General features: G+C 51.4%; 3 protein-coding genes across 3 annotated transcripts in view; 2 read left to right on the top strand and 1 right to left on the bottom strand.

Moving 5' to 3' along the window:
- Positions 1–243: 243 nt before the first annotated feature.
- On the top strand, positions 244–6194 carry LOC131208505 (zinc finger FYVE domain-containing protein 1-like). Its single transcript, XM_058201280.1, has 6 exons — positions 244–328; positions 1980–3289; positions 3380–3578; positions 3650–3923; positions 4126–4311; positions 4376–6194. Exons 1-6 carry the CDS (start codon positions 281–283, stop codon positions 4804–4806), a joined length of 2448 nt encoding a protein of 815 aa, XP_058057263.1. The 5' UTR covers positions 244–280; the 3' UTR covers positions 4807–6194.
- Positions 5437–9864, bottom strand: LOC131208504 (leucine-rich PPR motif-containing protein, mitochondrial). The gene has a single exon (XM_058201279.1). The coding sequence runs from the start codon at positions 9821–9823 to the stop codon at positions 6680–6682; it is 3144 nt and encodes a 1047-aa protein (XP_058057262.1). The 5' UTR covers positions 9824–9864; the 3' UTR covers positions 5437–6679.
- A 1193-nt stretch (positions 9865–11057) lies between these two features.
- Positions 11058–24574, top strand: part of LOC131207164 (uncharacterized) — a 71429-nt gene continuing 57912 nt past the window's right edge. Inside the window, exon 1 of the mRNA XM_058199774.1 lies at positions 11058–11484. The gene's annotated coding sequence lies outside the window, so the exon portion shown is untranslated. The remainder of the gene's footprint in view (positions 11485–24574) is intronic.

Genomic DNA, 24574 nt, shown 5'->3' with positions numbered 1-24574 from the left:
GTGTATTTTGGAGTGGAAAAAGAAAGAACATTGCAGCTGTGCGCGACTCTAGGCTCTGCATCGAGTTCGGGACAATTCTACGGCTGTTACCCTCGAAAGGAGAACCTAAACGTGTCGACGGATGGTGAACGGCTGGTATTCGGAAAGGGCATACACTGTTGGATCGTAGGACAGGGCCCACTGCGCACCGATTGCTCCCGTTGGGGCGACTACTGCTTGGGGACGATCGGGGTTCGAGAACGCCCCAACTGGAATTTTCAGCACAACCGAAAGCACCAAAATGATGCAAGCCGAAGACACCGAGAGCCTTTCGTGGATCACTGATAAGGTAAACCGCAAGTGGTGTTGTGATAAAATGTTCTCTCCGCCATTGCGCTGCTCGTTGCCGTGGGAACGTCTAATGTCGTTTCAGTATGGCCGTATGGCCTACTTTGTCAGTCTACGAGCGAAGAAAACATCTGAACTCTTACGCATGAAAAGAAGGCGCTCGCGTTTGTGATTTCGTGAGTGGAGCTTGTGTTTATCTAATTCGCATCGTGATTGGAACGATAAGCTTTTCCGAGGGCACAGATAGCCATAGAAACAGAATTATGTTAATAATTAGACTAGTGCCGATACTCGATTCCTCTATCAACTGTATACCATCGAAAAACTTGAGGGGTTCCGAACTCAAGGACGTGCCCGAGTACGGCTCACGAGGAAACTCGCTGCGGCACCGTTAATTAGTATTCTCTACGTTGAGCTGAAAATCCATCCGCATTGTTTATGGTTGGCCAGCACGCATTTTGCGATTCAGTATCCATCGTTGGAATCGTATTTTATACCGTATAAATTATAGAACATTGATTTTAATTTGTATCGAATGTTAGGAAATACATTCAAGAAGAAAACGTTGTTCCCTACGGGGAATCGCGGTCCATCCCAGAGAACTCTATATTTTGTATTCCCCGTTATTAAACTATGTAGCGAATGCATCAAATGCAGTATCCGCTTCTGCTATGGTGCATCACTATTTACGTCGATCAACACTCAAGTGCCCTACTTACGGATTGTTCCAAAACAATCAAATCAACTCCAATCGAACAGTTGTCGCGTGATCTAGCAAGATCGTCGACATCTTGGGTCTTGTTATCAACGCGTCGGAAGCACTTTTTTGCCAGTGTTTGCGAAAAAAGGGCCCGTCAAGCTGCGATCAGAGGCGATGGCAATTCCATCGGTCTAAATGAGGTTAAATGGATGGGCCTCCGGAACGAACTGATGAAGTGGACAGGAAGGGGAAGTGGAAGGCCAACGAAGAAAGGAGGTGATTTGTTCTTCACTGTTGGCCCACAATCGCTCTACACTATCGCAATGGCCGCACGATCAGGAGTCGATTTCGACGGTGCGGGGTTACAAGACGTTGCTTAGCGCGGTGTTTAGCTGCGCAATGCGACGCCCCGGCCACAGGCGATTGCAGAGGGCAAAGCATTGTGTATTATTGCAACGATAACGATTACGGCGCTTCGAACTCGGGGAAGGGAAACCTGCCGGGGAGGAACGGCTTGTGGACGTCATCGCCGCGAAAGTCCCTGGCGGCGGGCTGGAGAGATAACAGATGCTGGAACATCTGCCACATGCGGCACATTGACGCGAAGATCCTCGATGACGCACGGTTTATTGATCGCTCACGATCGGAAAGAAATAATAATTCGAGACAGTACAGGATCCTGGCGAGTATTGTGGAGAGTTTGGATTATCCATAAAGCCAGATCGGATAAAAAATAGTTAATTTTCGATCCAGCGATGCAAAGTGTGAAGGGTTCATTCATTTCCCGGTCAGTCTGCTCTAGATTGCTCGTTTCAGTCTCGTTGTTGTTCAGCTTCCGCTGGTCGCGAATTGTTGCCAAATAAGCTTAAACGAGTTACGCACTGGTTAACCCAAATTGTGCACGATCAATTTAAACCTGTTTAATGTGTTCGTTTTTATTTTTTTTTTGTAGCAACAAACGATCGATGGCACCCTCACTTCGCAGCGACCGGATGTTGTTTCCGGACCATTCACCTCGCTCACGCTCGACTTGAACGATACCGACGACATCGAAGATCGACGATCTCCAATGCACGGTGTCGGCGGTGGTGGGCCAGGAAGCGGGGAGGCGAAGAAGGAACGCAGTTTTCTGCTGATGGACGAACAGGAGCGAATATGCGTAAAATCGGCCGAACAGTTTTGCAAACGCTTGTCCGTGCAGCCCGAAACGAAGGTGAAGGTGGTCTCGATCTTCGGTAACACCGGCGACGGTAAGTCGCATACGATGAATCACGCCCTGTTCGGGGGCCGCGATGTGTTCAAAACTTCCGCCGAGCAAGCGTCCTGCACGATGGGCATCTGGGCGGCGTATCAGCGTCAGAGAAATGTGCTCTGCCTGGACACTGAGGGTTTGCTGGGCGAAACGGTCAACGAGAATCGGCAGATGCGCATGCTGCTGAAGGTGCTGGCCGTATCGGACATTATAATTTACCGGACGCGGGCCGAACGGTTGCGCACGGATATGTACAAGTTTCTCGGTACCGCTTCGAAGGCATTCACAAAGTACTTTTCGGGCGCACTGCAGGCCCTTGATCTTCCCGGGCCACCGCAAGCGCTTGGTCCAGCCGTTATCATCTTCCACGAAACGCACAACACCGAGGTGCTGAAGGAGGACGACGATGGTAAGAAGGAGGAGGATATTCTGCGCGAACGATTCGCCAAGCTGAAGCTCGAGCTGAGTGCGTTCAGCTCGCTGCGCTACGTTGGCGTACGGACGATGAAACCACCGACCAACTATGAGCCACTGAGGATGGCCTGGGAGAAGGAGATCCGCAATACGGCCGTCCGATCGCCGCGATTACCACGCGTCGTGTTCGAAGCGCTCCTGGCGCTCAACAACAAGTTCAACGGAGAGCTCAGCCCACTGCCGTTCAATGCCTTCCCCGAGCAGTACTTCACCTGCACGACGTTCTGCAAATCGTGCGACGCGCGCTGCCAGCTGTCGATGGGCCACCTCGAGATGCGCGAGGATCACCGATCGATCGGGGTGTGCAAGTACCAGCATCAGCACGAGAACAAGGTCTACCTGTGCAATCGGTGCCACATCAACGGGCGCCAGGTAGTGGTGAGCATACAGACCCAGAAATCGACCGACTCGTCGTGGATGGGACTTGCCCTGTACGCTTGGAGCGGTTCCGTCATCGAGTGTCCACATTGTGGCGAGATCTATCGTTCGCGGCAACACTGGTACGGCAACAAGTCGCCGGAACAGAACGCTGTACGGTAAGCTGCAAAGAATGGGTGGCTTGGGATCCCTCAAGGTAAGGACTGGTGCTGAATTTATCGTTCGCGTCGATTGTGTCCCTCACACAGAACGGAAATCGTCCACGTATGGAACGATGGCGGATTGCAGCAGCACGGACCGCAGCACTCGGCTCAGCTCGTCCTGGACGGTGTGGCCTACATTACCGATGCCATGGCAAGCGTTGGTTCGCAGCCCACCAAACTCGTCAAGTCGTGGGTGACGGATAAGATACGCCCCACTTACTGGCGACCGGATAGTGAGATTGTCGTAAGTAGACCCCTGTGGCTCTCGGTGCTGCCGTTCAATACTCATTGAGCCTTCGGTGCACTCGATCACAGTACTGCAAAGGATGTACCTGCAACTTTGAGCGGCTCGGTCTCAAGAAACATCACTGTCGCAGCTGTGGCGAAGGGTTTTGCAACTTTTGCTCCAAGCACGAAATGCCGGTACCGAGCCGCGGATGGAACTATCCCGTGCGGGTCTGTAACAGTTGTTGGAACGAGCTCCGTACTGGTGGTGGCGGTACCGTTGATGGCGGCGTAGGAGCGACAAACGGAATAACTGCGAACGGAGGATCAGACCTGGAGCACAACCATCGAAGTCAGTCCACAGGTACGGAACTGGGGGTCATGGCTCTTTAATTTTCAATAGGATACGGTTTCGGAAGGGGCAGAGCCTAGTTTGGAGCTTTTCGCCCTCGAACTTACTTGTTTCTTCCTTTTTGCACAAAATCGAACGTGATCCGATGCGATTCTTGACTGGCGACGGTGATGACGTTTGAATCCTTTCCTCCTTCCACCGTCGTCCCTGCTAGATCGCGATCGCGAGCAAGTGAGTAACGATTCCGCTGACCCCGTCCTGACGTCTTCTCCTACAGGCAGTGCCGGTGGCAACAACAACAATGGTGTCGACGAGGCCAACAATGTGCTGGTGCGGCGCTACGGCGAAGCGGTCATCAACACGATCAGCAACATCGGTGCGGTGTTGGAGTATCCGAAGGGTAAGGCTTAGGCGATTTTCTGAGCGATCTTTAGCAACAATACTAACCGGATCTTGGACCAAAGACTTTATTAAAGATTCAGCCCGTCCTTCGTACTGGGTGCCGGATGTGGAGGCACCGAACTGTTACATTTGCGAGTTGGTGTTCGGTTCGCCCGAGGAACTTAACACCGTCACTCCGCTGATCCAGGTGACCAACGGTGGTCTACCATCGACCATTCCCACCGCATCCCCGACGCCATCACCGGCCAAGCAGAACGGTAGTGCCACCGGGAAGCAAAAGTCATCTTCGTCCGCACCGTCGGTTGGGTCCCGGACTTCACCCACTTCGGCTACCGCATCGTACCATCACACGATCGATCGCCGGAGGCATCACTGCCGGGCGTGCGGTAATGCAGTCTGTGCACTTTGCTCCCAAAATCGTCGACCCGTCCCCAAACGCGGCTGGTTGAGCGATGTCCGCGTGTGCAACGGATGCTACACTGGGGAGGATTAAAATATCAACGCCGTCGCCGTCACTACCACCAGTCTATTCCTTTCTTCCACTGCACCACAAAGTTTGGTAGCGATCGTACAAGGGTCGATATTTCGGATCGTCTGATTAGGAATTTTGCACACCTTGTTTTTGTTTCTTCTTTAGACGCTCGGCGCAGTACAGCTTCTTTTCTAGAACCGATATTCATAGCTGGACAGTCCGATTCGAACGTTTTATCAACAACAAACGCCACGAGTGTGATGGATCGTCTTCGGTTTCCTTCCTCTTCTCCCCGATCCCACCACGATATCCTGTTGCCCGCAACGAACGATTCCGGAATCCTGTTTCCGGAGGAATTACAGTGGCCAACGTGTCAGCTGGACACGACACAATTTGTTGTAGCGAAAAACTAAAACAAAAATCTGAAATGTGATGATATTTTTCTAGCCTTATTCTCCACACACTCTGCCTGGCCTGGGGCCAGGCCGGGAGCGGAGCAGAAAGACTTTATGTTCGCCGGTTCGTTTTGGTCTGAAGCGTGAACTGTAGGAACGGTAAAACTGAAATGGGTAGTATTGTTTGAATTCGTTGAGTTTTTTAAAAACCATCTTTGATACTCTTTACTGTATATTTTTGTTTTTATTTGGTTCATCATTTTATAGCCATTTTTTATTGACTTTATCCTTTACACATTAGACATATGCGTGTTCGAGTTCGGTAGTGTTTAGGATGATTGGTTTTTTGTCTTTTAATTTGGTTTTCCATCGACACGATACGCTTGTTCCGCGGAATGGACGGAACGGATGCTGTTGTTGGCAAACTTATTCGGAAACCCGAAATGGTTTTAAAAATCTAAAAGAATATTGCACACAGACACACGGACACAGCACAGTTATTCTGCCATCTCGCCAACCATCGATCGGCCAACCTTCGGCCCAGGCGGCGTCTGTTGGCCGTGGTGCGTCCCGCGTATACATAGTTTACTAAAAATCGAATCGCTCACGAGCGTGTGTGGCACGGAATTGTAGTAAAAGCATCGTACCCGGTAGCAGAAGTAACCAAACACAATGCGCTATGGAGTATATCAAAGAAACGAACATTTGGTGAAACACCGATTCTTTCCGCCCTTGCAAAACACTGTCCCTTCCAGTGGTCGAACGACCGAGAGTCCCGCGGCAGGGAACTTCCGGATAGTGTTGAGAAGGAGAGTACAGTAACGTGTTGGTGTTTTGCCAGAGATTTCATGCATGTGCGATATTCGTAGTTAAAAAAACGATAACACTCTACCAGAGGCTCACGTGCCACCCTCTATCTGGATATATCTGAATACATTTATCGATTATACATATATACTTATATATATTTCAATAACGTTAGAGCCCATTTGTGTTTGTCATCAATTCCAATAAACCACGGCTTCAAGAAAGAAATTGGATTCCCTATCTGATGGAGTGGATTAATACGAGGCGGCTCCCGTGTGGACATATAAAATCGAATGGCCGATGAACACAATTGTTACTTCATTTAAATTACGCTTGAACGCTAAATGAGACGCGGATGTATACGGGTGCAAAACAACAAGGTACAACATTGTAGTTTCACGTGCTCTTGTGCGCATTCGATGCGCCCGCCTTTGGGGTCCTCTGCGACAGCATAAAAATAGCATCGAACGGTCGACCGATCGTAGATCATGTTCACCGGAAAACGACGGCCTGCGCCGCCCGTTCTATTTATATTTATGTGTGACAAATTGGTGGGCTAATTGTTGAAGTTTTACCCCAGCTTTATATTGATCATCCAGCGTTACAAAACATTTTCTCAACTTTCCGGTTATTTACAAACACGCACTAGCTATCCGGTGACGGACCGGAACCGGAACGAACGGAGCGAGCCATTACTTTAGGTAGAGCTGTAAGCTCGGCGGTATCTCGTAGTTGTTGGCTTCGAGCAGATTGGACAGCTTGCGGGCAAAGTCACCGGTCACCTTGAGTTCGTCCTCGTCGTTCACCAGCCGCTGGAACAGTTGGACGGCCGCTTCGCAGTTGTTCTCCCGCACGTACTGTCCCAGCACGAGCTGCAGGAAGTCGTTCTCCCGCACATTCGCCAACCCCTTGCTGCACTTGGCCAACCGTAGCACAACGTCGAGTTTGCCGCTGGCGACCAGAAACTCGCACTGTGTCAGGATGTACGCGTGGTTGATGCGCACCTCCGGGTTGATCAGCATACGGCGTAGCTGGGCCTCGGTACCGGCATCAGCCAGCGCCACGATTAGCGTGTTGTTCGTGTTGACCGGTCCGTGGATTTGTGACACAACCTGCAGTGTGTCGCTGAGCAGTGCTTTCGCCTCGTCAACCGGAACGTTCGCCGGATCGGCCCCATTCGTCAGTCCCACGAGCAGCGTGAGGATTTCTAGCTGCAACGGAGTGCGCCGCTTTTCCTTCGCGATGCGTTGAAACTCTTCGATGGCGTAGCGCTTGTGGCCGGCCAGCAGGTACTCCCGCAGCACTGGCCCAAGCAGTGCGTTGTCGTACGTGCAGTAGCCAAGTTCGGCAACAAAATCGAGCATCTTCCGGGTGATGTTGGGTGATACGGGTGGCCCGCTGCCGCTAGCTGCCTTTTGAGCCGTGTTCGTAAGCAGCTGCCAAATGTTTTTACTCGACGCACCGTCGGCCCCTCGCAGCTTGCCTCCGCCGGTGGCACGTTCACGAAGCACTTTCTTTGCGCCATCGAACTGTCCGCGCGATACAAGCAGCGCTGCGAAATCGATAATTTTGTGCTCGTCGATCACGAACCCGGGAAACTGGCGGCGCAGATGCTCCAGTGTCTTGCCAGCCCGTTCCGCGTCGCCCCGTTTGGTGTAGAGCTCGAGCAGGGAAGCCACCATGCCGGAGCTTTGCTCCACCTTCGCTTCATCGCACCGTTGCTTCAGTTCGAGGGCTCGATCGAGACGGTTCTCGCGCACGGACAGCTGCAACAGTCGCCGGAGTACGCCCCGTGTGTTTAGCTTCTTCTGCTCCAACTCCACCAGGTGGCACTCAAGCTCGTCGTAGGTCATATCGCGCGGATGCACGCTAATGGTGTCAAACAGTTCCTTGGAAGTGATCGTCAACTGATCGTTAGTGAGGCGGCGCAGTAAAACTTCCACCGATTCATCACCGCCCGGTTCGGGTGAGCGTCCGAAATGGTTCTTCAGCACACTGGCGGCCATCCGCGAAATGCGGATCTCGAACCGTTCGTACTCCCTCAGAAGGGCGTACAAGCTGGCGGGATCGTGTTTCGACTTCTTGCTACTGATTACCTCCAGCAGCAGTTGACCACCGACGTCGTGCTTCGGATCGGCCGCTTTGTCCTGGAGGGCGCGCAGCACCTCACACAGCGTTCGCTGGTGGCTTGAGGAGCGGTTAATGTTCGCCTGCAGAATCAGCGGCCACAGGAGTAGCTCGGTGTCGAGTTTGGTCGGATATCGGCGCACGATGTCGAGTACCTCGGCAAACCGGTACTGGTAGAGCAGTTGCGAAATGAAGGGCGTCATTAGCACGGCCATCCGTACGCCTCGATCCTCTAGGATCTTCAATGCACCCCGAGCGTCCTTCAGTGTTACGGCCAGCTTTGGCAGCACGTACGTAACGATCGTCTCATGATCCGGTTCCACGTTCAGCTTCTGCATCATCTTCAATACCGCCAGCACTCCGCCTTCACCGTCGTCCCGAGCGCGCTGCAAGAACAGCGGCCAAAAGTAGTGTGGCCGAAGTGCCTCCAGTGGGGCCAGTGCGCTCAGAAGGGGTGCAAAATACGCATGGCCCGCCTTGGCAGCACATTCACACGCCACGTGATACGCGTGCAGGTTGCGTTCGGTGCGCACGAGCATGGCCAGCAGTTTCGTAAGCTGCTCAAGCGGTGCACCGTGCCGTAGTAGCTCGACCATCAGGAATGTCGCGTAAGCGTCCCTGTTCTCGTTTGGCCGCAACTGTGGCACCGGAAGCTCTTCGAGTAGCAGCAGCATTCCCTCGTAGTGTCCGTGGCGTACCAGGCCACTCAGCACGTTCCGTAGCGCAGGATGTATTCGCCCATCGGTAACCAGTTCCTCGGGAAGCAGCTTAAGCAGTGATCGCCCCAAATCCGCTTGACGTTTTTCAAACGCCAACGAAAGCAGCTCGAGTGTTTGTCGCTCCCGAAGAAGGGAGCCTTTCTCACGGACCAACTTTTGCACCCGTTCGGCCATTCCACCCTCCAGAAAGGCAATCATGAGCTCACCGTACGTTTCACCGTTTGCGGACACGTTACTGGCACTCATCGTCTCGAGCACCATCTGTACGCCGTCGAGATCACCGGCCCGGCCATTGCCGCGTATCATCATGTTCACCAGCTCGACCGTCAGCGGTGCCTTCATCTGCTCCAGCATGCGTCGCACCTGCTTCATCTCGGCAATGTCGCCTTTCTCGGCCAGCGCGCCAAGCAGTGCCCGGTAAAGCTCGGTGTCCTTCTCGATCGGCCCCATCCCTTCCAGGAAGGCCGGTACGTCCGTAATCGACCGCTCATTTTCACGGTACACCTCCAGCAGCACTTTCCAGTGGCGTAGCTCGGGTTCACCGAGATAAAACCAAAACTGCTCGAAGATGCGCATCCGGGTTTCGAGTGTTTCCGCACACAGCAGCGTACCGCAGCAGCCCAGCAGGAACTCGAACGAATCGCGCGGAATCTCGTGTGGTTTGGCCAACACCTGGTTCAATTTCTCGAGCTGCACTCGCCGGTAGACAACGGCATCGGAGCGCAGTTCCTCCAGCAGGCTTTTGATGTCCGGAGCAGCCGCGCGCTTTCCCCCATCACGGCGGCTATCCGGTCGTCCATTCTGCGGTGCTGGCTTAGCGGATGGGGCTGTTTGGCAGAGCCGAACCGATTGCGACAGTAACCGGCTCGATAATGGTCGGGCACGTGGAAGTATGGTGCTGCTATTGGGGGGCCGTGGGCCATGCCGTCCGATCATCAGCACCGCACACGAACGATGATTTCTCGCCAAAGCCACACGTAGATGGTTCATCCTGTCCGATTAAGGGCGCACACTGAATTCGAAAGGAAGGCACCAAACCTTTCGCGACACAGTCCGCTGCCAATACGAAATCGACCGCCCGCGGAATCCCGCAGTCGGACTGATTACATGAACGAGTGAAAAATTCCGGCCTCGGTGTTTTGACAGCTAGAAACGTCAAACTGGCTGCGAGTGTGTGCGTTCGAATCCGTGACGGTGACCGGTGACGATGTGTGAGTGCAGCCGGCGAGCACGTGTTCGGCGTGTTGGGGATGTAAACAAATTCCGCGCCTGCTGACAGCGTGACAAACACCGATGGCCGGTGGCAACATTGGCCAGGTTGCACAACATCGGGGGGCTATTGTTCACCAATTTGGGAACTGTTTACGCGAGAACCAATTTTGAATGTCAATGACCATCAATGAGCTAATTTAACAATTGTTGATTGTTGGGAAACCATCGAACGAAGCCGTATCGATTCCAGCCAATGTCGAGGCGACAAGAGTTCAAATACAATGCGAATGCATGTTTGTCGTTTGCCGGAAATAATTGCTCGTAAATTATCGCACGATGTGTCCACAGTTTATGTCTCTTTTCTCACGATTGATAGTAACAACGGCACAACTCGTGACCGGGTTTGAAACGATTCTTTTGAAAACTAAAGGGTGATGCGTGCCACAATGACACTTGGCTCGCACAGTGACAACAGCTGGGGCGAGTGAGTGTTTTCCACGACACCCCGTTTCGCGTGACGGCGAAACTTGTTGCATTGCGTCAAACACGGCCACTCTCTCTCTCTCTCTCTCTCTGTCTGGCGCGTGCCAACGCCAGGGGCCTCGTGGAACCGCTCGTGCCCACCCCCGTCGCCCGTCGCCTCTATCAGCCCCGTAGTGCACAGGGCGGCCCGTTAAAGATTTGTTTACAGGAATTCAGTTCAGTGGCTGAACGCGCTGAGGTGTCGCTGCGCGTTGCGATTGCTGTGTGTGTTTATGTTGCGAGTTGCGTTGTTTTTTTTTACTGTGCCCCGTTTTCTATTTTCTCGTTAACGCACCCATACACGAGCAACGGCGTTGGCTTCGCGAGGAGGTGAGCGTCGACCAACGGGGAAGAGCACGATTAGATCGAATCAGACGCGCATACGGTGCCTACGGTTCAAGCACACGCCCGGCTTTCCGACAAATCGAGTACCGCAGTGAAGTTCGAGTGTGGACAATTCCTTTCCAACGAACGGTGTACTCCGGAGTGCGTCGTGGAAATAACAATGAAACTTTACCGAATGTGCCCAGGAAGCTGTCGCACATTTTCGGACGCGTCCTGCTGTTTGGGGAGCGTCAGTGTTTTGTGAAGAAAAAAAAATCAACGCACTCTTTGATTGGCGTGTATGCGTGTGGCTGTGTGCTTTTCGATAGCCAATTAGCCGGAAGCGAACCAATTTTGGCGAGACAGTGAGAGAGAGAGAGAGAGAGATAGTGCGGGCAAAAGACAGATAGAGGGAGAGCGAGACACTAAGTGGAGGGTCCTGCGAGTCGTTTGTGTAGTCCGATTTTCTAGGTCATCGTTACGCTTATTGGCGTGTGGTTTGTTCGCCAAACTTTGCAGATAAAACCTGTGCCCATCCCGGGTTCCAAAGGGACCAAGAAACGCCGGCAGCGATTGAAACGGCCACGTGGAAGGTGAGTTTAACAAAGGTTCGGTTTCGTTTTAGCCACGATTTAACTGCATAAACGTCCTACGGAACGGCGCGTTGGTCAACTCAGACGTAGTCATTTATTGCGTGCTGTTTACAACACACCATCCTGTGAACGCCGCCGCTGCCAGGGAAACGCTGGGCAAGAGTGGATTCCCTTCCGCGGATTTAGAATAATGTTGGGTAACAGAGCTTTGATGGTTTCAGGACTGAAGATGCGTATAAAGGAGCGATCGAGACAGAGAGAGAGAGAGAGAGCGATAAGTTCGACCCCACGTCAGCATCAGTCGCCCATCGTAACCTCGCACTACCGTCCCCCGGCGTGTGGGGCAGAGAAACAGACGAAATATAAATGAACCGTATCATCGAGCCACGATCACCACCACACGGCCCGAATGTAACGTTCCGCCTCAACCGGTACACGCCCGCGGGTGTGCGTGTGCGTTTGTTTATAGTCCTTACGGCCGTGTCGGCCAATAGGAGCGGGCTGCAAAAAGAAAAAAACCTACCAACCGCACGATCTAGCCGGGCAAACCCGCGGGATGTCGCCCGGTTTTGTCACTGATAAGTTATGTGCGCGCCGCCTCTCGCTACGGCGTGCGTGCGTCGTATCGCGCTTAAGCCTTTCGCTGTAGTGGTGTGCTGCAGCGCATGCATACGCCTTATCGGAGGCGAATTGCACAATTTAGCGCCCGATCGTTCGGCACGCCGAGTGTAAATCGAATTGAATTAAATTTGGACATTCGCTTCTTTCGCTTTTTCTCCGCGGTCGCCAAGAGCACGCCGCCACCACGGTGTACTGCGATGTTGAAGTAACCAATCGAAAAGTAGAGAGGGCGAGAGAAAGAGAGAGCACCGTTTGGCGACGCCAACGAGATTGGCGTTTGCGATCGATCGATCGGTTCACCTTCGGCTTGTGTCTGTGTTGTATGTTTTGTTTCGCGATTGTTGCCGGGTCGCACGCACATACACACGGGTGCGGTTTACGCACGCATCCGCGCACCGCGTTGGTGGCCTCGATCGACGCCGCGCCGCCTATAGTTTGTGGGGCGCGAGAACCAAGATTAACCGGTTGCCGGTGTGTGAGTGCGTTCAGGTTTCGAGGCTCACCAATTTCACAGCCACAGGCCCCGTGCCATTGCAGTTGCTGCCCAAGGCGGCGGCACGATCAAGTTGTTAGGTGCCGATCCGCGAGCCCAACGCAAGCGCGTCTCAAAAGCCGAGAGAGCGAGCGAGAGAAAGCGAAAAAGGAAAGCGAGAGACACTTAGTGAGCGCCAGACGGCGCACCGGCCGCGCGTTGCGTGAAAGTGCGAGTGCTCTCTCGCGCCCCGCGCTGGTGGTCCCTTTTCACCGTTCCGTCATTCTTCGGGCTCGGCTTTCGAGTCCGGCATTTTGGCTTCCCTGCCGCGAAATGTACAGGAATGTGATCTAATTTCAGTTCGCGCAGTTTAATTGCAGGAAATTCTAGTCGCAATACTAAGTTGTCACAATCCGTCGCCGTTGGAGCGGGGTGACAACAACGAAGGGGCCAAAGTTTGAAGATTGTCCCGCCGCAGGTAAGTGTATTCATCAAAGAACAGAACTAGGCTTTTCCGGTTACGTCACCTCCGGTGAGCGAACACGCCCAACGCAAAGAAGGCGGATTCCCTTCCGAGCGCTTGGGGATTACACTCCGTATTTAGACTCCTAATATGGAGACATAAAAGCATTTCATGAAACGGAACATAAACATTGTGGACATGAAATTCGGACAAACGACCATACATGTGAACTAGGTGCAATTGCGATTTATGATCTGCCGGCGTTTGCTTGGCGTTCTACGCTGCGACACTTATCGCCAACACGGCGAGCAATCTGCAATGGCCGCAATTCGACCGCAAAGATGCTTGCGGCTCACGCTCTCCTTTGCCCCGGAAGGATGTTATGATAATATATGCGGTAGTACGCAGCAAACCGCGGGCACTCGAAGAGAGCTGTCGTTTACATAGTAGTTTTTTTGTATTTTTTGGTCTACTCGCAGCGACCGCAAGCTATTTCGGTGGAATCAATTAGCCCAGGAATGCGCGTAACATATTTGTGCACCGTCAAACCGAGTGGTAACGCACGTCGCGATCGCAGAATTGCATCATCCACGGCACTAAACCGCAGGTGCGAAACGTCTTCGCCAATCTCTTCTCGTTCGATGCATTTCCGTTTGCGACGGGTGCGACTGAAAGCTGCCTCTGCTGTGCCACCTTCGCCATGTTCTAGCAGAAGTTATCTCATTGCGATTGCGAAACACGGCCGCGTTCAGCACATGGCCAAGACGGCCAGTGTCATCGGGAGGCAAAAGGTGCCTTTCATTGTACCGGAAATGATAACTTCTAACTGTGAGCGAAAAAACGAAATGCCGTTGCGGCGGCCGCTGCTATCGGTGCTGCGGATGCGTTTCCCGAATTCCCGCCCTTCGCTTCGCCCGCTGATGACAATGCTTATGCTACCGCCCTACGTTGGCTGATGACTTCCGCTCAGACAGTGCGCATAGTAGCACCAGTCTATTGTTTTAGTGCGATTGTTTCTCCGACACCGGTGTGGGAACAGGCGTGTGATAATGCTAGTTATGTTTCATTTTATGCAAAATCGTGCACCGTCACCATCGGCAACAGATTGATCGGCATCGGATGCTCATTTGCTGAGGGCACATGTTTCAGGGGAGCGTTGAGGTATGTGTTGGCGTTGTTTGTGTTCATTTTCTAACGAGAAAAATCAACCAAACATGAATGGACAGACTTGTAAGGCGCACACAAAAATATCCTCAATTTTAAAGCAACCCTTCGGAGGACAACCACAGCCGTTGGGCGAGCGCTTCTGGTTGCTGAAGCCCAGATAAGCCCAGAAACCACTGTGAACCCTCGGCACTTTAATCTAGAGTGTGCGAGAATGCTTGGGAACCCCGAACGCACAGCTGGCGTCGCAGAACGGAAAAAGAAACCCAACGTGTGTGGAGGTCATAATTGACGAGAAGTTGTTAGTTCTGGCTTTCACCGCAGGCGTTATCGCACCGGGATCGGGATCTCGGACCCTCGGAGGGATGGTTTCACATCCTTAACGTTTTCCTGGGTGAGGGTCAAAGGACAAGTGAAGAGGTCATTCAGTGTGTCTTGCGATTGGTTGGAGCGGTAACAAACCCGGAAGCTACTTTACGGGCCATTGGAATAAAAAAAATATATGTCCGAATATCTCGCTGCCCTTCCAAGCTCTAGCTGTAGGTCCTAGATCGGTTCGGTATTCCGCTTTCTGTAGCTTCCTTCTCGTTCACACGTGGTGGTGGTAGCGGCGCGGGTGCGTTAATTTAACGCTTCCTGCAATTCTTCACTTTATCTAACTTCCCGTAGTTTACATTCATGCCGCGCACGTTCTGCGATCGTTCGCTCGTCCGAGCCGTCGCCATCATCATTACACGGTGGTTGTGATGGTCATCGTCATCATCATCATCGTCGTCGTGAAAGGTCGGTCCGGTTAGTGAGCCACCATTTAGCGCTCCGCGGTTCCGGTTTGGTCTTTCGGGGGTCTTTTCTGATCTCGCCGGTTGGCCGATCGCGCTCGTCGATCGCGCTGTCCTACGAATCCAATGGTGGGCATTTACCTGCCTTTTGCCAGGCAATAAGTGGCATGTAAGCGTTAATTATCGTCCGTTTTGTGGGTTTTATTTTGTGGTTTTTACCGCGTAGGGTTTTATTTCATGATTTAAAATTATAATTCTATTTTAATTAATTGCAAACAGTTTTTTTCTGTTTTGATGGGCCTCTGGGTCACGTGCGGTGTGCGTTTGGATCGTGGACGTGGGAACAAACTCACAACCGCATTAGACGCATGTCCGGCAAACTGGCCACCGAGCCGATAACATAGCATAGGTCTCTGGTTGGCTCTGGAGCACGTAAACGTTCCCGAATCGTTATCTAAACGCCCATTATCGGCCCCATTACAATCAGTAAATGTTGCTGGCCGACGAGAAGAAATCCAAAGTGTGGTTCCAAAACTGTTTGCGGTCCGAGTCGATTGGATTGGCCCGATTCTACCGAATTTAATTGGCACACATTAGTGTGTCGCTAATTACAAGTCGCGCCCGGAGTGACTCAATGCCCCGGAACGGAACGGCGGCATAATGTTTCACTAACAAACTCACTCCCGTTCTTACTTCCCCGGTTGAAGCCGCCGGTCTGTCGCACTCGGCTGACTCGCAGGAGAAGAATACGGCTTGCCGGAAAACCCGAAGACTCTGTCGTCAGCCCTTTGGCCATCGGTCCGCGGGCAGCCATAAATTTGACGACGACGGCACCACGTGGCGGAATGTGCGGACGGTGCGCGTCTTGGATGGCGGACGTGTGCGATTGTGGTTTCTCCTTGAACTGTCCGGTGGCGGCGGCCCAAGCCAGACGCAGGTTATCAGATACGGTTTTTGGTCGCTGCGTAAAAACGCTGCCCGTGAGAGGGGGGACGCCCAGCGCCGTGGTCGTGAGTTAAAAAAGCATCAAATCAATTGAGCATCGCGCATATCACATTCCGCAAGAGGACGCCACGCTGTTGCAATCTGCGCCGGCGTTTGGCTCTGTTGGAAGCGAACCCGAATCTCTCGTCGGTCGTGTTTTGTCTTTTACCAAACACACTTGCGGTTGTTTTGTTACGGGTTTTGCTGTGTTGGTCTACCAGGGACCAGGGCGAGCGCTGGAGCCGCCATTGCGATCTGGGAATGTCAAAGATTATCTTCGAAGACAAACGACGGCAGGTGTTTGTACTAGCACGGGTGTTGGCTGTTGGCCATCTTGTGATCTGCCCAAGTTGGAGCCACTCATTCTCTACGCTATTTATTCAGTTTTCAATATGACTTTCCGAATATTAGACATCTAACGCTAGAACGCGGTCTATTTGAAAAGAAACAATATATAAGCCTAGCTAAAAAGTTATCCATCATTTTCTCGGCTTCAGTGATGGATATAAGTTTAGGCTCGTTTTAAAGCTGACACTTTAAAGTTAAAAAAGTTTTTCTAAAAGGTTTAGTGTTCACTGAATTCCATCTGGGCAACTTTGGTCAAACGGAATGAAATAGATCCTTTTCTTTCACGGATGGGCACTGGGGATGAGAAGTGGGCCACATACGACAATACTGTGTGAAAACAATCGTGGCCATAGCTTGGTGAAGCAGCTCAAACGGTAGTCAATGACTAACGGTCAGGCAGGTTCTACTGGATTTTATGGTGGGAATTGAAAGGAATCATTTGTTATGAGTTGCTTCCGTGTGGCCAAATCTCTACTGACTGAATACAGATTTCTACTGTCCTTTACTGCACCGTTTGAAGCTAGCAGCCAAAAACGGGCAGAATTAACAGAAGGATTGACAACAAAGATTGCTAGAGTTTTTCGCCAATAACGGCCAAGACTTTTATGAGAAAGGCGTTATAGAGCTACCTTCAAAAAGTGAATAAGTTTTCCAACAAAACGGTGCACATGTGACGCAAATCGAACCATCGGAAACGGCTTAAATAAAGTTTTGAATTTCACTAAAAAATAATGGACTTCTCTTTAGCCAGCCTTATATACCGTCAATAGTATTCTAATTGCGGCTTGAGATGACGCCACGAGCATCAGGAACCTGGTGGCGACCCCCACGGATTATGGTTGTGCCACACGCGGCGGCCAATAGTAGTGTGCGTCGCAGCTTGCGTAAGCAACGGCTGTGTCTGATGTGGGGATAAAAGGGCCGGAGTTCCATTTGTCACGGCGCCACGGAAAACGGTTCCACCAATTCAAGGTTCGTGCGCGATTGAACCACGCAGCAGAGTGGACGGCTCTGTTATCAGCCGTTAAGTGTTGCCGGACGTGAGACTTTTTAGCCACTCGGGGGTCTATTGCCGGCGCCAGCTCTGTCGCTCTCTCCGCGTCTCTCGTCCCGTTTCGGTTTTGGGCATCGTATCCAGAGTAGAGGGTCTGAGTGGAGAAAAGGGGTTTCCATTTGCCGTAGTGTGCGTCTGTTGGACGTGGCTCCTTTTCCGCTGCCCATCCAATATCAGCTCGGCTGTGGGGCTCTAGAGCGTCGCATCGTCCAGCCTTTGGAGTCGTTTGGCGTCGGTCGGATTCTCGCACACCACAGGAACACGTGTCAAAACAACTGTGGCGCGCGGATGATTTTTTTTTTGCTTCCCAGGTTTATTTTTTCGATCGCTCCCTACTAGTCGGTTGGGTCGGTATAGATTTTAAAATGTAATTTTAATGCTTGCAGTGAAAGTGAAATGTTTTGTCTCATTTAGATTGGTGCTTTGTTAGAAAAAAATCGCTGTAGCGTTATCCCTACCAAAATAGCCTCCCTATCGTACCTGCCACCGGCTGCCACCTTATCTTCGAGGTTATTGCAAAATGGGGCAGCCAGATTACATAACCTAATGTTTCACTGGCGTTTCGTTTGCCACTGCAACTGGCGTCGATAATACAGAATAGAATGAGATTGCTTGCCGAGGCGTGATTAGCGTGATTTTTTTTTGCTCACCAATCACTGGCGCTGGACGCGATAATTATGTTTCGTTTCGCCGATGTTGACGCCTTGTCGCCCGGCTGAAAGATTTGCGCCGAAAGCGCATCGCGCCGCCCTGCGTTATCAGAATGAACCTGCACAAGGACGCGCCACCCCGGCGTGCGAAGAGGCCGACTCGTTGTTCGCGCTGTTGTGAACTTGGCGCAGTTTGGTTTGTAAACACATTTGGCCACGGGAGTCGTTATCATCCGCCCGGAGCCCAAGAGCGTGGCTTACGCCTCGGTGCGCCTGCGAACGCGTAGCGGGAAGATTGGTTTGTGATTCCGGGCCGATAGTGGGGCCTCGAAACATTGTCCGTCGGTCGTCCTGATTGCGCTTCTCTTTGTAGCAAACGATGAAATGATGACGCCCACTGGTTTGTTGCATGCAAACCCGTGTCATAAAATCGTGTGGCCCGAAAATCTCTGGCCGATAAATGATGCGTGACACGGCCCGGGGGTGTGCTGGGCCCTGCTGGCGGTGGGCTAATTAGAGGAAACGGGTGTTTAGCGCCACCCCACCCGGGCGCCACGCAGAACATTTTTTGACGCCCCTCCGGCCGAGCCGAGAGTTGAAAAACATGAGCCATAAAATTGGATCCGGTTTAATGAAGCGTGAAATGGCGTGTATTTTCGAAAATACAATTTTTCTCTAATGTCTCAGGGTTCAACCCTTAGTTTTCGGGCTGAAATGTGGCTGATTTACGAGGTCGTTAAACATACGGCGGTGTGAAGCAATGCGAACACGGCTATTATCAGTTCGCTGCCGGGTGACACATTAGCAGCCAAAATGGACCCCCCTCGATGCTGCGATTCAACCGAGGCATCTCCGGTCACTTCGCGCAGTTCGCGGCCAAAAAGATCACAATCGACCATCCTTGTTGGCCCGTCGACCAATGATGGCAGGAAATAATACCGGACTCGCGGAGGGTGATTTATGAATCGAATCCGGTGGCCCGAGGTGGCCAATACTTAATCCACCTTCATGGGGCGCATTTTAGTTATATTTATTTTCCGTTCGGTTAGTTAAAATTAAATTATAATTCGCTGTTTGCACCGCGACACCCCGCACGGACATGGCGGCGATGTTCTTGCGCATGAGGGACGCGATCGGTGGTGTAGATTGATTTATGGTGCCCTATTCGGCACCGATGCGTGCAGAGACACTTTCCGCCACGGGGCCGTCATCGTTCGAGGGGAGATTCGCGAAGAATTTACCAAAAAAAATTCCCGGCTCGATCGTCCCCGATCGTACGCAAGCCCCGCTCGGTGTGGTGGTCGAGTGATCGCCGAAAATCGAATGAAATCGCGAAATTGCAAAACGAGGTGGGAAAAAGGCGGGAAAACCAGCAGCGGCGGGGGCCGAAATGAAAACGGGAAATCACCTGGCATTAATTTCATAATTAATTAAGATGCGATTTTGCCTTTTTTTCGCTCTGCATTGCGGGGGGCGCATTTTAATGACGTTTCAAAGTCAGTTTTGGATAAAAACTGCCCAAAAATCTGAAAAGTTTGTGCGCGAAATCCCTCGAATTTTTTGGCACGATTTGGTGGCCGATGGCTGTGTACCGTTTTGGGGCGGAAAACTATGTCTATTTATTTGTGTTTCCAGCGTCAGCGCGCCAGCTGGGAGCGCAGAGACCGGCGCGCAGAGTCCTCCGTCCGTTTGTAGTTTGCGCACCATCCGTATTGCTTTTTAATGTTTTTGGAACGTCCAAAAAAAGGGTTTCGGGTGCTCTTTTCGACTCGTCTACTTCGGACGCCGCGCAATGTTTATTGCCGTTTTTATAAACCAGAAGCCAGAAGACGAACGAATTTTATGGCATCGATTTCTGGAGTCTTAGCACTCGGTCGGGGACGGACTGTCTTAATGTTTTTTCGTGTCATTTAGAACACAGTTCGTTTGCTGGGCGCTGAATTGAGCAACACACTTGTCTTGTCGCATTGGTTGGGTTGTCCGCTAAAAATAGGGTCCCTCAGCAATGATCGCCGATGTCTCTGCTCCCCATGGCAATGGAACCATACTTGTGAGCGAAATTGGCACGTCTGACCGGTCCACGACATCGTGCGCTTCGGTGCGCTTTTTCTGCGCTTCACCTATGCTCTCCTCAAGTATCCGCATATTGACACGTCACGTGAAGACTGAAAACTTACAAGAAAGCAGCATTCAATTTGTATACGAATGAAAATCAAACAATTGTGGAGCAAATTCCACCAAAAACCGCAGATTTCTGCAGCGATCGCAGAGACGCTCACATCCACACGGGTCATCGTCTCAGGTTCGGGCAGCCTTCACTCCCGCTTCACCACACGCAGAAGCCAAAAAGAGGCGGAAGAAAAAACGAAGGTGGTAACGTTGTCCAAAATCGCGACCCAGGCCGCGCCGTGGATAGTTTCGCGCTGGTTGCGCCAATACATTAGCGGCACGTTCGAGAGAGAGAGAGAGCGAGACAGCGAACGGAGCGTGAAACGCAAACCACTCCGCCAAAGTTTGCGCTATGTTGGCCGTGGCGGCGGCGAGTATCGGATATTCGATTCGACTTCCGACTGACCGGTGGGACGGGGTATCAAAAGCAAAACTCAAACACAACAACGACGCGGCCATGCGTGCGTGCGTTGTGCGCGAGTTTGAGTGCGCGCCGGCCACGACGCCGTATAAAAAACGTGTGCCGTGTTGTGTATGGCCTCCGGAATAGGTCAACTGCATATACGGGGCACTCCGGTGGCACTGCTCGGCCCGGAGAGGAGGCCACCACCGCCGGGTGCGGTGTGTGCGTTTGAGACAGAAAGCATAAGAAGCGCGAAGGTAGAATGATAATGTGCGTGGAGCATGCCAAGCCGACCGAATTGTTGTTGGGGGGCATAAGCTCAAACGATTCAATTATCGCCCTACGCGGCCTGCGATTCGACGTGGCCCCGACGAGGCACGCACACAGCGGTGCGCCACATGATCACCAGCAGCGAGAGTAAGGAAGCTTGCCACCGAGAGAGAGAGGGAGGGAGAGAGCGAGAGAAACGCGCGCAGAAAGGGAGAGTAGTTTGGGGCTCTTATGCTGCTTTGGACTCGCTGTTTTGTTTGGTGGAGCTCAAATATACGCGTCCCAAACAATGTTTCTGTGTGTGGCTTACTGTGACCACTTGCTGGACGGTGCCGCACGAAAGTATTTATGCAACAGATCTGAGCAAGCTGGGTATTTTGATAAAGCTAACTAGAGGGTTGAACCATCAAATCTAGGCTCGAACGATCGAACGATCGAACGATCTTATGTTAGTTCAAATGGCCTACTTTAGTTGTGGGATTTACATGAATGTTTTACTCTACAGTTTGAAAAACATATGACGATAAGGTTGGGGAAAAAGTAATCCATTAGTTTTGCGTGAATTTCAAAACTGTATTTAAGATGTTCCTTTGGTCCGATTTGCCATCACGGTGCACGTGCCGTTTTGTTAAAAAAGATGTTTCCTTTTTAAAAGTAGCTTCATTAAGTAGCCTCTCACGTAGAAGTCTTGGTCGTTGTTGGCGGAAAACTCCGGTAATCTTTTTTCACAATCCTTTCTTGGTCTCAATTTTGCATCATTCAGTATGTTTTGCAATAAGCGTAAAAGGTGCTAATCGCTTGGTACAAGGTCCAGACTATACGGTGGATTTCGTTGTCCTCACGGAACAAAGCACCTCTTCTGAATTTAGCGTTTGGCCACATGGAAGCAACTCATAATAAACGATTCCTTTCAATTCCCACCATATTCCCAGTGGAACCTTCCGGTCTGTTGATCCTTAGTTAGCCACAGTTTGAGCTGCTTCACCATGCTCGTTTCACACGCTACACCATGCTCGACCATGATCGTTTTCACGCAGTATTGTCGTATGTATCCCACTTTTCATTTGAATTTTCTCTTTGTTGATTTCCATTGTTAACACCCTGTAACTCATAAATGAATGGAACAAACAAAAAACAATGAAGTATTAAGTATGAAATGTCAACTTTAAAACCAACCTAAACTTGAAACTATACGATCTTCACGAGATAGCGATATCGAGAAAGTAATGGATTACTTTTTCCCCAACTTTACTTATCCACGGGCCTTTCCGACATTTAAAGATTGTGCAAATTTCAACCCAAACCACGCTTACAACTTTAAAGCCACTTCAAAGTAACCGAACGACGGGCAGACGATCGTTAGGTAGAGACTCTCTAAAGAAGTTCCATGCATAATTTATGGTCCTTTTATTGGCTGCTGGCTGCTTCAACATGCCCGACCTGGTCGACGCACTTTATTACTTTGCGTACCAATAAAAACTAGACTTCTGGACCCCCCTCATTTAGGCGACCAGTTTTTTACAGCTGTGTACCCATGCAATGTCCTTTGCCTCTTTCGTTCCAACGACCGACCGAAAGATCACCACCGGATTTTCGAGTTAGTGAGAAATCTAAACCGGAGGATTTGCTCACATTTCCGACCTGTTCGGCTGCGACCGAAAAGCCACAATGAAAAAAGTGTGTTCCGTAGTGCCCCTGGCGTAACACTTTTGTTCGACAGTGTAGACAACAGCCATGTTGCGCAGAGCCTTTTACGCGATTTACTGGACCGCTTTTTTTTGTTTCGTTTTGCGTGTGATGTACATGGTGGCGTTTGCCCCGCTCTTATTATCACCACCCTAGCACCGTCTGTGTTGGCGTCCTTTCTGTTCGGCCAATGAGCAGCGAGCCCCAACGAGTGGCCAGATGATGATGGTGATGATGATAATGATACGCTCCAACAGCGAACGAATGACCGAACCGTCAGCGAAGCGGAAGTTCACTCCCCTCGGGCCCCGGGCCTGCTTTCCTCCGTCATCTCCCCTTCCGGACGCGTGGTGGTTGCTGGAAAATGGTGCTGTGGACGATCGAAGAAAAAGTAAAAAGTAGCCGAGCTCAATAAATACGTCTGCAACAACCGGAACGCGCGCCGCCGCCGCCGCGGGCGCGTTGGCATAACAAATTTGGAAGCGAATCGTTTACAGTTGCAAGCCCCGCCGCCACCCGCAGCCGTCTCCTGCCGTCCCGTACAGTATCGGACAGTAAACCAATACCCAGCAACGATTGAGTGCGGCAAGAAGGAAGGACGGTACACACTACTAATCTGCGGCTCTCCTCGTCTCGGTGGCCATTCTTTGGCGGCGCGTCGGTATTTAGGCCGGCGAGGTCCATTTTTGGATGGTTCGCGGGGTGCGGCTGTGGGTACCATTTGCTGTGGTTGTTGCCTCATGTTGCCTCATGTTGCGCGATTCTTGGCAATTCCGACGGGAGACGTTCAGGCTCACGGAATCGCTTCGACTATCGTGCTTTGGAGATTGCTTCTTTACCCTTCTACGGTCACCGTCAGACTCCGTCGATCACGCGAGGGAAAGTACTAGAACCTGATATGATGTGGCAATGATTAAATAAAGATTGAATGAGCGCGCGCCACCCATAAAAGCACACTGTCGCTCGCTCCGAAAGCTCCGTAAGCGGATCGATGACAAGTGCAGCTTTTCGAACATTTCTTTAATTTGCTTTGCCGTTGCCGTTGTTTCAATTGTAGGTTTAATCGAATGTGCTCGAGCAGCGAGTGGCTGCACTGCAACGACTAATATGGTCAACGGTTGCTGCGGTTGCCATGGCAACACCGGTTCGTTTCGCGTTTCCTCGCTCTCTCACGACTTCGAGACCCGACGAGAGGATCTCACGGGCCGAGCCGTTTTATGGTGCGATCCACTACGATCCGATTGCAATGCGCCTGTCTGTAGATGGAGGAACTGTTTCTTTTGCACAACAAACAACAACCACATTGAGTCCGCGATTGGTCCAGGTGGTGGTCAGCCTTGCAATCAATAGCAGCATAACTAAACCGAGACCTGAAAGCCAGCGGCAGAGTCTGTTGTGTAACGGCGATGCCGGACGCGTGAGAGACACAAACCCCCACACGCACACTTACTCCGGCGTGCCACTCAGCCCCAAGTTTCGGGCAGCCTCGGAAAATGAGCTCCACGATTTGAGACGGCGCGAGAGAGAGAGGGAGCAGAGCGTTTCAGCAAAACGGCGCACCCGTCGGTTCGTTGGTAGTAGTTGTGGTTCTCTTTCTCTCTTTCTCGCTGTTTTCCACACTTCAGACGGCGGATCTATTTCAATTACTAGCCGGCCCCGCATTAGGCCACGTGAGCCGGCCGCCGTTTGAAAATAGCGTTTAAGGTGTGCAACAATGACAAACACGCGGCGGTGTGCAGCCATTTTTCTACGAACCTTTCATTCACTCGATCGCTCGCTCGGTGTTCGTGTTCCTTTGAAGCAATATCGAATTAAGCATATTTTATTAACATTGCCATAGTTTGTGCTTTATTTTTCCAATTCGAAAGATGTTGAGCTGCCTCTAAAATGTCTCTCATGAGTCAATTGTATTTTTGAGATTGAATGCTAGATCACAGCTCCATGCGTTTGATTTATAGCTTTGGTTTCTACGCTGCGCCACGATGAATTACAACAATGTTTTCAAATTATTAAGCACCACTTTTGCT

Source organism: Anopheles bellator, chromosome 2, assembly GCF_943735745.2.
Source record: "Anopheles bellator chromosome 2, idAnoBellAS_SP24_06.2, whole genome shotgun sequence".
Lineage (NCBI taxonomy): Eukaryota > Metazoa > Arthropoda > Insecta > Diptera > Culicidae > Anopheles > Anopheles bellator.
This window is presented reverse-complemented; position numbering and strand designations above follow the sequence as displayed.

Excerpts from the sequence above, each read along its gene's own strand:
- LOC131208505 (XM_058201280.1), top strand. The coding sequence starts at position 281 with ATGATGCAAGCCGAAGACACCGAGAGCCTTTCGTGGATCACTGATAAG. Across the intron at positions 3,290-3,379 it reads CCGGAACAGAACGCTGTACG|AACGGAAATCGTCCACGTAT; the intron begins GTAAGCTGCAAA and ends TCCCTCACACAG. Across the intron at positions 4,312-4,375 it reads GGTGTTGGAGTATCCGAAGG|ACTTTATTAAAGATTCAGCC; the intron begins GTAAGGCTTAGG and ends CTTGGACCAAAG.
- LOC131208504 (XM_058201279.1), bottom strand. The coding sequence starts at position 9,823 with ATGAACCATCTACGTGTGGCTTTGGCGAGAAATCATCGTTCGTGTGCG.